Consider the following 13,096-nt stretch of genomic DNA (forward strand, 5'->3'; position numbering starts at 1 on the left):
ATGCAAGATAATAATTAATTGAATTAAAAAAAAACAGATGTGTGTGCAGATAACACACCGTAGAAGTGAAACCATCAAAGAAAACCAAGCTTCGAGATGTGAATATATCAAAACAATTATTTATTTAATGCCTATAAGGATGCAACCCTCCAGACACATTTTGAAAATGTTGCTTGCGAGCGCCATCTCTTGGGACGGAATTTTTGTCTGCCCGAAAGATAGGTAACCCGTCATACATACGTGTATAAACAGTTTTGACTGGAAAAAACTGCCGTCCCAGTAGATGGCGCTCGCAAGCAACATTTTCAAAGTGTGTCTGGTGGGTTGCATACGAACAGGCGCGCATTCTTATAATTAAATTAATAATTAAATAAATAATTACAAATTAAAAGTACAAATAATATTATAATAATGTTATATAATAAATTATATCCTCGAAACTTGTTTATTTAAAGATTTCACTTCTAACTTTTGTGATATACACACACGTTTTTTTATTTTATTAAAGTGTAATTTATTTATATTTTCTATTATTACAAAAAAATTTTTTTTTTTATACATTTCAAAATGACCATAATATTATTAATCATATAGAATTTGTTTTTTCTTTTTATTTTACCATTAGATCAATCCTACAGAGGTTACAAATCTCGTTAATTGCTCTCGGAAAACTGGACTGTTTTATAGTAGTTAAAAATATCTATAAACCATGTGGAAAAAATTCCAAAATTTAGAAGAAATTATATTTTAATAAAAAAAATTCATCAAAATCGATTAAAATTTGCGTGTCTACGTGTATATCTTACTTTAAAATATAATTACGTTATGTCAAAATTGTAATTGATTGCAAGTGGTTTTTCGAGAACAATTTAATGCTGTAAGAAGTTCTTGTTAAAGAATTCTTAGTGCATCATTCCTTAGGTAAACTGGCTGATTGTGAGTGTACCTTGTTCCTCCACGTGTGGATTAATATGCAATCCTGATTCAATCCTACTTCTATTCTAAATACAGTGCATCTATTTTAAATACTGACTAATTATTGATATTTAACAAAATATTTATCTACACAACGGACCATATTTATTTGTACACAATATTGAACAAAAGTATTCTAAAATACTGTTCAAACAAATAGAATACAAAAAAAAATAAAAATGTTTTGCATTAATAAAATTGCAGTTTTTTGTTCGAAAATTTTTAATTAAACGATATAATAAAGTATGAATAGAATCGATATGCTTATTCAGTAAAACTACGATTAGATGGTCGTGCTTGTATTACGTGCAGATCAAACATCAAATGTTAGCTCGAAAGATTGTAATCGATCGTTAATGTTCTCAGATATTAATGGCGTACGTTTTGAATCATTGTGTGTATTTTTCATTTTCTATAAAAGTTCACATTTTCTAAGACGTTATTTTCAGCAATGTAAATAAATAGAATTGAATGTATTCGATCAGATGAAGTATTATAAATGACATCGTGCACGTCACAAAATCAGAATGCAAAAACAGTGGTAAAGGGAATGTATTTTTTTTTTGTAAAGCAATGTAGTGTGTTATGTATTCACTAGCTTGGCAACTATCACTGGATATAAAGTGTATCATCAGCGTCACACATATTATTATAGTTCTCAATATCTAAATAACATCAAATTCGATTTCTTAGTTTGATTATATGTTTGTTATGGTTATCTATTAATGTAGAAAAAGTATTTGTTATCGCACTTGTTTACAATATACTATAGGTTTTTCTATAGGGGTCTAATAATGCCTATTTGCCTGTACTAAATTTTTTATGTAAATCAGTACCTTCCTGTCTATGCATAACGAAACATCGTTCGTGGGAATGCACAACTCGAATGTTTGTCTATTAAACACGTAAAAATGTTAACTCGTTTATTATTGGTGTTTTTTGTGACATTATTTTTCAGAATTTCTAACACGAATAAACATGCTGTCGACATTGTTACCTTTAACGTTAATTTTTATTGGAATACAAATAACACAAGGTCAATTGTTAATTAGACCTACTTATGTTTATCAAAATTTAATACGCAATATGCACGATTTTTTTAATAACACATGCATTATACTCTTGCACGATACTCCCAATGTTATGGAAAATACCAGTAAGTGTAATATAGTTTAATAAATGTTATTTCTATAAATTTTAATTTTTCAATTTTCAAATTGATATGATATTGGTCACTGCAAGATTGACAAATTGGACATTGTAAATTGGGAAATTTGTGTGTTTTAAGTTTATTATATCAAAATGATTATTTTATATCAGATAAAATGGTTATTATTTTATTTTTATTATTTCGTAGGTTTGGATGAGACCAAGCAATTGTTTTCCCTTCAAAGATATTTAAGTGGTACTCTTCACATTCGTACGGTTTTCATGGATTTTCAAATGTTCAAGACACGAGTGAGAATACGATGTTGTTATTTTCTATTATAAACATATTAAATTGTTATTTATTCATATATTAGTATTTATTTATTTATTTATTTATTCTCGAACAGGTGGGTAAAAGTTATTATCATATAAAAAGGCCACTCTTCGTCTTGTTGAATGATTACAACGATACGAGAGACCAGCTCGCATATGTAAATGATTTGATAAATAAATGAGTCGTCGTTCAGATGCCAAAACAATTAACAATATTTCTTTAATTTTTTTTTTTAAAGTTTCTTTATCAAAAAGCATTATTGATATACTTAAATTTGTATATTTCGATACTTAACCCATTGACTGCCAACTACGAGATATCTCGTAGTGTGTGCTGCAATTTCAGATTAATTACAAATGGTTATTTACGTTAAGAATTATTAAAAAGTTTGAATAAAATATTTATATGGTGTAAAAAATATTAATTATTAATTATTGTAAATACCATTACAATATTATATCAATAACTTAATATTATTATATTTTTAAAAATTTAAGACAAGTCGCTTTAAATATATCTGGCAGTCAATGAGTTAAATATTGTTAATATTATAATTAGGTCAAAAATCATAAAATAATATTAATATAATTAACTTTAAATTATGAATAATAATAGCAATTTATATTTTTAGTTGACTGAAGTTAATTGATTTAGCAATTGAATTGAATATAATATAATTAATAATAATAATTATCCTTCGAACTATAACTGGACTAGAATAATTTGAAACTTTAATGAGGTATTAGGGAGAAAAAGCTACTGTTTATTTTACTAAAATATAGCAGGTTTCCACATGGCTAGCAATGGAGTATCCAACATGGTTGCTCTTCTTCAGGAAAGAGACCCAAATCGAAGTATTTTTTCATAATATTTACGTACCATTTGATTGCCAAGTGATGATAACTCGTGATAACGAAAATGAAACTGATGAGGAGGAGATTTTGGAGGTCTATCAAATTGATGCACAATCGAAAATTAGAATTATGAATTTTGGTTCTTGGGATAATATTAATGGTTTTAAAGGACCTACGTTGAGTCTCTATCAAAGAAGAAATAATCTTTATGGACATAATCTACGTGTTGTCATGGCCCACGTAAGTTTAATTCAGGAAGTAAGAATTTTGACGAATTTTGTGTTTGACGGGTAATTATGTTGATTTCATCATTTTTCAACAAAATATTATTTTTCTAGGATCCACCGGTGTCTTTGATACACCGTAACGAAAGAAATGAGATTATTGAGGTTAGTGGTTTCTTCGGAGAGTTGATGAAGTTGTTACAGGAAGGTATGAATTGCACGTGAGTATTATTAAGTATATAATTTGTGTCATTTAAAAATGACAGAAAAAACATGAGAGAGTAACATGTTGCTCTTAAAAGGTTAATCATTTTTATTCTTTTTCTTCATTTTGCTTCGCTTCTTTTTCCTCTTGCTCTTTAATCGCACTATTCTTTTCAATTCGTTCCTTTCGTCGTTTTATCAAACGATTTTTCAGCTCTTTCAAAAGTCTTACAGTTTCTTTATGAAAATATTCCTCCTGACTGGCCGTTGATCTTTCCTCGAAAATATCTCTTTTTTTACCATCGCCACCTCTTCGTCGTCTTCCAACATACGATCTCTCATTTTGCCATAAAATTCGAATATTTTCAGATCGACGAAATAAACACTCTTTCGCAATTTTACATAGCATTATTTTGTATATCGTTTATAATTTTTTTGTTTTTTTGTTTTTTTTTTTTTTTAATTATTTCTTCGTTGTTTCATTTCATATATTATTCTTTAATTTTGTATCATTTTGTTTGTTTAATAGATCAGTAGATTATAATATTTAAACTATTGTGTCTTGTGTGATTTTGTCGTAGAATGTTTCGAGATGAATATATGCAACGATATATATCGTTTTTCATTTATCATTTTTTCTTTGTTTTTTTTTTTTTTTTTTTTTTTATAAATTATACTTCAGTTAATACTAATTAAAAATGTAGAAAACTATTAGGTGGTTCAGAAAGTCGTTTCATTTTTTGCTGACGCACTAATGGCACATTAGTTGATGCAAATCGACAAATAGTAACACATGAGATCGATGAGAAGTGAAATTTATCAAATTCAACTATTTAAAAATGAAACGACTTTTCGAATCACCTAATATATAACTAAAACTAACTATAAAAACTTAACTTAATATATAAATATTGTTTTTTAAATTAAAATTTAGGTTATTATATATACAGTTGAGTTATCCAAAATAATTGGGAGATAGATCTGCCAATAATTAATATTCGTTCATTCACTTTCGTAGATTAACTTACATAGAAACGGATTCTTGGGGATTAAATCTATTAAATGGAACTTGGACAGGTGCTGTAGGGATGCTGATAAAGAATGAAGCTGATATTGCAAGCATGGAATTAATGATGACATCTGATAGATTGGACGCCATCGACTTCACTACACCCGTTTATTCAACGAAGTAAATAATTATTAAAAACAACAATTGTTATTATAAATTAATTTCTATGTATATGAACTGTACTTACTTGTCGGCCAACATGACTCATTATTTTTATAGAAAATAATCTTATTTTTGTATTATTAATTACATGTTTGACTAATGTGTCATATTTCTCGTCCTTTAAGGTGCCGTACATTCATTAAAAGACCAGATTTAACATCTATAAAATGGCAAGCTTATACATCACCCTTTGGTGCCAATATTTGGTATTTAATCGGTTTCATCATTCTTCTGAGTAGTGGACTGATCATGATAATAAAAATTGTAGTCAAAACAATATCTTATTATGAGGATTTCGAACATTCACCGTCAACATTATCAGAGATAATGTTTTACGTTTTTGGAGCATTTTGTAATCAAGGTATGATGGATATAGTTACAAATTTATTCATTAATTATTTATCTATTATATTTACTGATACAAAATTTAGGTATGCAACAATCGTTGTTAGATCCCGTTCGTATGGTGCAATTTGTTATCCATTTAACAGCTGTTGTTGTATTGGCCGCTTATTCTGCAGCGCTCATAAGTTTTCTGGCTATAAAAACTTTTGTTATGCCTTTCACAACTATGGAGGGTCTTCTCAAGGATGGTACTTATCGATTTGCAGTAGTTCAAGAATCCGCCGATTATACTTTTTTTCAAGTAAAGTATTATATCTCTCTTTGTCAAATCATTATTTCGTTCGTAATGAACAATAGTTTAAAGGGGGGGAGGAGGAGGAGGGGGAGGAAAACAAAATTAAAAATAATGTCCATATTCGTGTAACCACACACACACACACACGTTTTATTGTAAATATTAATAATTGATTTGCAAATATTAACTAAAAATATTTGAAAAGATTTCAGCCAATAAATATGATCATATAAAAACATCGATGTGGGTAAAATTGAAAATAAAAATCGCAAAATTATTTTCACACTTATTTAATAAAGTTATTATTAATCTTTTGTTAATTTTAAAAACAAAAAATAAAAACTATGATAATTTTAGAATACTTCGGATAAAGTACTGAGAGTATTGTTTGATAATATTTTAACGAAAGAGACCGATTTACCAATCAATTATTTGGATGGTCTTCATCGAGTTTGCAAAGAAGACAAGTATGCTTTTATGGCGATGGATAATATAGCAGCAGAATTGCAACAAAAACTCACTTGTAGCGTGGAATCTCTTGATACTATAACGCAAACGACTATAGCGATGGCTGTACCCAATAGAAGTCCATATGACGGTATTATTAATTCCAAGTATGTCGTTCTTTTCCAATTGATTTTCTAGGATAAGATATATTTTCGTTAAGATATTATTAATAATAATATTTGTTTATTATTACTTAGTATTCTGATGTTGAGAGATAGTGGAATACTTCAACGTTTACTGAACACAGAATGGTCTAATCAATTCAAAAAGGTAATTCATTATTTTATTCTATTATACAATACATAATTTAGAAAATTCAAAGTTGATCCATAAAATGTACACATACTTAAGGGAAAGGAAAATAAATATTAATATTTTAATATTCAATTTATTTAGACTTTAAGATATTAAGAAGAAAAAAAAAAAAAAAAGAAATAATATTTGTACGTTTTTCAGCCTAAAAGTAAATGGACGTCGGTCGAGCTTTACGACATGGTGCCATTATTAATTTTCATGTTTTGTGGCTCCGTTGTTAGTTCATTTTTGCTTTCGTTAGAGCATATAATACATCGGAAAGTCGTGAATAATAAAACACTGCGAATCATACAAAAGAAATCGTAATTTACATCCAACATTGTATACGAGAATAAACATCATCATTTCGTCATAAATGTAAATAGTCTGTGAAGAAGACCGCAATTTATATTTTTTTAGTTTAAATGAAGGAATGTTTTTTGATTCATTATTTGATGAAATCAAATAAAATCAACATTTTATGAAATAATGTTAAAAAGAGAAGGAGTATACAGATAGGAAAAGAGAGAGAATAAGATAAACCTCATTTTACAGATTTTCTCTATCCTTGATCTCCTCTTTGTGTAAGTGCTCGTATTCGCCTTACTCTTCTATGTAACTAAGGTCATAAACTGAGTCGCATTTGTGTTTTTTATGTACCATAAGCCACTCGTATCATTTTTAGAAATAGAAGAACTGAATAAAGTTCATTCTTAAATAAAGAACAATTTTATAAATACTGTTCCGAATATTTGGAATAAAACTCGTAAATTATTAAATTTCCTTATCCTTTTTCATCTCTATAACTCGAATATCGACTAACTTCAACCTATTAACTTTTCGCATAACAACTTATAAATAAAAAATTAATTAAATATACAATTTAAACTGGACCGAATTGTAACGCTAAACCATTATCGAATCCACCTTAAGACACACACAAAATTTCATTAAAATGGGTCCAGCCGTTTAGGAGGAGTTCAATTACAAAAACGTGCACATTTTGATTACATTGTGCTTTATTTAGTTTTACTACATTTTCTAATATTGATATATTTTAAATCGTATCACAAATGAGATGTTCATTTATACACACAATTAACACTTGTTATACAAACTCGTTAAAGAAATAAAATATTCGAATGATGCGTAAATATACTATTTTCACAATTCTTTGAATTATCTTTCCAATTTGAAAGATTTCATTTACAATTGTTCTTGAAATTATCAAATTAATATTAGTTTTGATACTATCTGTGTGTCTTTATACGAATGTAAGCCTTGAAGATCGATCACTCTTTATTCTCTTTATTGTAAATGATTACAGTATAGTATGAGTCTAAAGTACGTGTGTTGTGTTTTGTGTGTGAGACAGTTTATATACTTATCTGTATTAGTAATAAGAGAACAAGGAAGTGTTCTTGGTTGAACTGTTGTGACGACATCCGGCCAAATTTGGTATAAAACAAATATACAGTTTAGAATGATTTTTTCATTGTCAAACAAGCTTCGACCAAATATGGATATAACAGACGGAGCATTCTCGAAATAATCATGAGAGTGATAAAGTTTAATAATGCTAAGAAAAGAAGCAGATATTGAAAAAGGAATTAAAAAAAAAAAAGAGAGGAGTCCTTTGTAAGACACAAACAAATAAAGAATCATTTTTAAGACCACGTGCGGCGACTTAACCTTATTATTGAAGTTCCTCGATTTTAGATTTAAATCTTTTACAGATATATAATGTTGTCATCGACAATTAACAATCTCTTAGGTTGCGTTTATTTACAAAAATCGTGGACTTGACAAAGAAGAAGAAGAAGAAGAAGTGAAGGATTTTTTCAATTTTCTTAAGGCTCGATTTTATAATCCTCTTTTGTTGTAGCCCACTTGTTCCATTGGGTCCATGAATTGTCAATTGAGATAAGATTTATTGCATCGTCCTAATTGAAACAAAAAATTGATTAATGCAGCACTTCAACGAGTTAAAAAATTTAAAAAGTGGATGTTTTTTTTTATAATAGTAATAATTGTGTAATATATTTAATAATTATATAAAATTATTAAATATAATATTGTATAACTTTTATTACGTTTGTTATGTAATTTTTGTCTTATTATTAGTCCACTGTTGCAACATGCAAATATACACACACATATACATATATTTATTTCATTAGGAATTACCCTGAACAAAATGTCAGCTTTTCCACTCCAGCTACCAAAAAGTTTTAAGAGATCTGGTTCCTCAGAGTAAATCGTACTGGCTGCCAAAACACCATGTTTGAGTTCTTCCAAAGCGTTAGCTGTTTTTCCAACAGAGCTTAAAATAATGCGCGGTGGTTCCAATCCCAAATTGCATCTTGACCATTCTTCTACTGGTGCTAAACCACCATCAGGACAGACTAACATAAAGTCCGATGTCTTCACACCGCCTTCTGTTTCATTCTTCTTATCTAAAAATATGATCGAGGGTAAAGTTTTATACAAAGATAATATTAAAATACAATATTAAGTAAGTTGCTGTAGAAATTTACCGATTTTGATAAGAGCTGGGAGAGGTAAGAAAGCTACATCACCTTTGTCTGAAGTTAGACATCTATAACAAGGAATTATTTATTTATGAATTATTTGTTATTAATAGATTCGAGATGATTGATACAGAAGTCAAATGATTGATTATTTATATTGTAGATTTTAAAAAACTTACTTGATAGCCCCTTGGCCACCCTTGAAAGCTTCAGCCTCAGTTGGCTTACATTTAGTTGCCTCAGTTACTTTGTCGTCATTAGATGCAATGTTACCAACACATTGTTGACACAATTTCGATCCTGGTTCAGCACCAGGTGCACACGAGCCCGCAAAGAATTCTGCTACATCTTCTTCCGAATTAATCAAATTAGCTTTTTTAAGAGCATGAACTGGTGCTAACCATCCAGCAAAATCGTTTTTATAACCACTGTGGCAAGACCGTTTATTTCTCAAATCGGCTGAAAAGGATAAAATATTTGTTTAGTTTCTTTAAGAAATTTTATTAGTAATAATTCTAAATCAACTAACCAAGTCCATTGATAGAGCTGCCTTTTTTAACAACAACTACTGCTGGTCTTTCGCTGTATTCTGTTGAACCAGGTCCATAAATTTCTGATAGAATTGGTTGAGCATTAAAGTCCGTTATTGTACGCATTACCGATCCACCATTAACGACTGTTAAATCGGCACCATCATCTCTGACAGCTTTCAAACAACCATGTAGATCCTTCTCCAATAAGCAACTCAACCTGGGTCTGGCATCTCTAATAATAACAGAACATTTAAACTGTCAATAGTTAATTATCCTTTCAAAGAGATTTCCAAATAATTTGAGAACAGTTACCTTGAAAACGCTGCTCTACTTAAAGCACGGCACTTGTTCAAAGCATCCTGACTCCATACACACCAGCGAGCATTTCTTTCAGGCGCACCTGAGTTTCTTTCAATGACGTCCAAGTATTTGGCATTCTTCAAATGTTGTTCAGGATCAACCGGTGATGAAGCAACAGCAAGAGTTTTTTCATCCAACAGCATCAAATCTTTCCACCAAGCTGCTTTTTCTTTTTCACCCAATTGTCCTAATTCAGTTAATTCCTGACATATAAACATTCATTAAACTTTTGTTCTTTTGTTCATTGAAGAAATATTGAATGCTTACTTTTTGAACGGCTTCTATGTTGTTAACTCCACCATTAGTCATGTATCCTTGCCATGGGCGAGCGGCCCAAGTGCAGGGTTTGGTATCAGCATTAATGGGTACCTTTGTACCATCAGGACAGAAGTAACGGAAGTTGCTGGGATCTTCGTTTGTTGGTATTGCAGATCTAACGCCAACTGGTAATCCGAAAAATTGTTTAACATAGATGACCTTAGTCCAGGCAATGTCTCCACCGTTGTGAGCAAGACAACGAAGAGCACCTTCATAACCTGAATATTTGTCTGGATAATCACAGACGTTTGGATTCTCGCAAAGTGCACACATATTGCTGTAAGTTTCCTCTGTAATCATAGTACGTTTAACATGTTATATGTAGGATTTAAGGAGGATTTATTAAAGTGCCTAAAATTTTTTAATTATTAAAATAAAATAAATATTACAACTAAAAAATGTACTATATAATAAATAAAAATTGTACTATTGTTTTATTTGTATTTAATTGTATTATTCTTATTGTATTATTCTAAGAATATTATGCAAATCTGGAATGGGGAAATCAACGTGTTTATTTTTAATGAAGTACTAAAGATACTTACTTAGTCTTTGATTGATAGCTGGATCTTGAGACCAGGTTCCAACGAGACAACCTTCGCTGAAAAGCGAGCTCAATGCCCGAATTTCATTCTCACGAGCAGAATATTCTGGATCGTTTATATTACCAAGGACACCCATCGATGTCAATTTCGTGATTGGTATTTTATAGCCAACGTTACGTCCCACACCAGTATGACAAGATTTAAGACCACGAAGTCCCTGAACATTGTTTATGTTTAAATCCTTGTGGATAACAGCAACTGCTTCATAACGATAAGCTGCGTCTGGTTCCACTTTTGTCCTAATCTATAAGGTATAAGAAAGATAAAGAATAAAGGCTTTATAGATACACTTTAATCATTCTTTCTTACGATTGAATTATTCTTAATCACCTGTTCGACCACGTTGTATCCAGCCTTTGCAGCAAGCTCGTTATCCTTTGCAGCTAAATACATGTCTTCCGGATCTACAGCAACTACATCTGCCTCTTTTCTACCAACCTTTTCTATGCACTCGTATCGATCACGACCGGAAATGCAAGAAATAGGAATACCTTTGTTTGCTGAATCTTCCATCATCTGTACACATTCCTTCCAATATATTTCCGGTATACACATGGTAACTGGGGAAAAAAAAAGAAGAACGAACAAATAAGAGTAAAAAATAAATTAACGAAAGGGATTGTTGTTGATAAATAGAAATTATGAACTTCTCGATAGGAATAGAATGAAATCGTCAAGTGGTTGCATTCAGGTCTTACGCTTGCATTATTTCGTTACTCGCTCTATTACTCATCGTTCCTTTGTGATTGTCCTATTAATCTGATTTAATAGACGTCGCGAATGTCCACGAGATTGGGTTATATGTATACATACTTCATTGGCTAATGTGACCTGAGTGACCTGATAAGACTCAATCGAGATAATTACCTTTCATTAATTCAACATACTTTGATGAGTAACTCGATTAATCTTGCTCATATTTTCGAGAATCACTCGATCGAACTGAATTAAACTTTTGCAACATTGTTACGAAGTACAAAAATAGGACAACGTAACATAACAACAATAATACATTTAATTTAATAGAATAATTTGAGTGGAAAGATCAAAAAAGAGTAAATGATAATTAATTTTCAATTAATTTTATGAAAAAATCGAAAAAAAAATTGATAAGCAATTTTATTCCAGCATAAAAATGAAACAAACCAACTCAGAAACTTACAAACAAGATTAGGTCGACCCAAAGCAGCATTGGTGGTTGCTATCACAGCGATTAGACACGCAAGGATCATGATGCTTTTTTGACACATCATTTTGACGCCACTTCTCATTTCCTTCTTACACTATTGAAAAAAACTCTTTAATTATTTAAAAAAAAAAAAAAACAACAATTAAAAATGCAAAGCAAACTTTATAATAATTTCAATCTAGAAATGTCTCTGTGTGTTAAACAACAGAAGTAAATAATTTAGGCAATAGGATAGTTCACAGTGTGTGTTAGTCTCGGACGATTCGATACGAATGCCGATGATAAACCACCGTAACAGGATTGTACGAGCGACCTTATATAGGAGCACACTTTTCCTCCTTGAATTTCCGAGATCGTTTGAGAGGGGGTTCCATGATGCTATCGCTGACCACGACAGTCCGTTCATCTCTCTTTTTTCCTTTCTTCGTTTAGTTACATTCCCCCTTCTTCCACTCAACAACTAATTTTCTCTCGTCACCCAGCTGCATAACGTGTTATCGTTATCTATTCAACTCTTATGGTTGCCCTCTTCTCCGGATCAACTGAGACTGTGCTATACATCTTCTACTCCCTCCCTCTTCTTCTACCTTTTTCCTCGTGTGTGCTAAATATATACATAGTATGCAAATGTATACATATATATATATATAAAAATTTGAATGATAAAACTATTGATTTTTTAAATATATCAACTGTTATTTCACGATATCAAATTGAATTTAATTTCATTTTACAACAGCTCCGAATAATTAATGTTTAATAAGTATACTTGCGACTTACTGCATAAACACATTCTTATATTAGAATAGAACAACTATAAGTGAATTATTTTTATCAAATAATTCATGAGAAACAAAATCTTGTAAACCAACGTTAAATTATCGATCAAAACTTTCTTATGAAAGGAACTAATATTTATGCGGATGATTTTTGAGATATTTATTTGTTTTTTAACATCATATTTATTCATTTAAATTCAGGCAGACACATAAACAGACATATATATGATTATTTATTTCTTTTGTTTTTTTAATAAAGCGAGACATATAATTCAAGGTGAGACTCAAGGTGTGGTTCATCGAAGATCTAAAAACGAGTTTTTCTCCTTCAATACGATACGCAGTTAGAATTTTTATACAGCATGTGTA

At 30.2% G+C, this 13,096-nt stretch overlaps 2 protein-coding genes across 2 annotated transcripts; one reads left to right on the forward strand and one right to left on the reverse strand.

Moving 5' to 3' along the window:
* The first annotated feature begins 102 nt into the window (after positions 1 to 102).
* LOC107064034 (putative glutamate receptor) lies at positions 103 to 8,241 on the forward strand. Its single transcript, XM_089178210.1, has 11 exons — positions 103 to 2,149; positions 2,264 to 2,433; positions 2,532 to 2,615; positions 3,244 to 3,552; positions 3,651 to 3,757; positions 4,759 to 4,929; positions 5,097 to 5,332; positions 5,403 to 5,617; positions 5,969 to 6,225; positions 6,316 to 6,388; positions 6,575 to 8,241. Exons 1-11 carry the CDS (start codon positions 1,954 to 1,956, stop codon positions 6,737 to 6,739), a joined length of 1,983 nt encoding a protein of 660 aa, XP_089034336.1. The 5' UTR covers positions 103 to 1,953; the 3' UTR covers positions 6,740 to 8,241.
* On the reverse strand, positions 7,414 to 12,240 carry Tsf1 (transferrin 1). The gene is made up of 10 exons (XM_015316441.2): positions 11,922 to 12,240; positions 11,090 to 11,319; positions 10,700 to 11,003; positions 10,104 to 10,444; positions 9,789 to 10,039; positions 9,473 to 9,708; positions 9,123 to 9,402; positions 8,950 to 9,011; positions 8,600 to 8,868; positions 7,414 to 8,355 (listed from the first exon to the last, which is right to left on the reverse strand). Exons 1-10 carry the CDS (start codon positions 12,028 to 12,030, stop codon positions 8,263 to 8,265), a joined length of 2,175 nt encoding a protein of 724 aa, XP_015171927.1. The 5' UTR covers positions 12,031 to 12,240; the 3' UTR covers positions 7,414 to 8,262.
* Between the last annotated feature and the right edge of the window lie 856 nt (positions 12,241 to 13,096).

The sequence above is a fragment of the Polistes dominula genome, unplaced genomic scaffold (genome assembly GCF_049000335.1).
Source record: "Polistes dominula isolate Pdom_NZ unplaced genomic scaffold, Pdom_raw_medaka contig_77, whole genome shotgun sequence".
NCBI classification, from domain to species: Eukaryota; Metazoa; Arthropoda; class Insecta; order Hymenoptera; family Vespidae; genus Polistes; species Polistes dominula.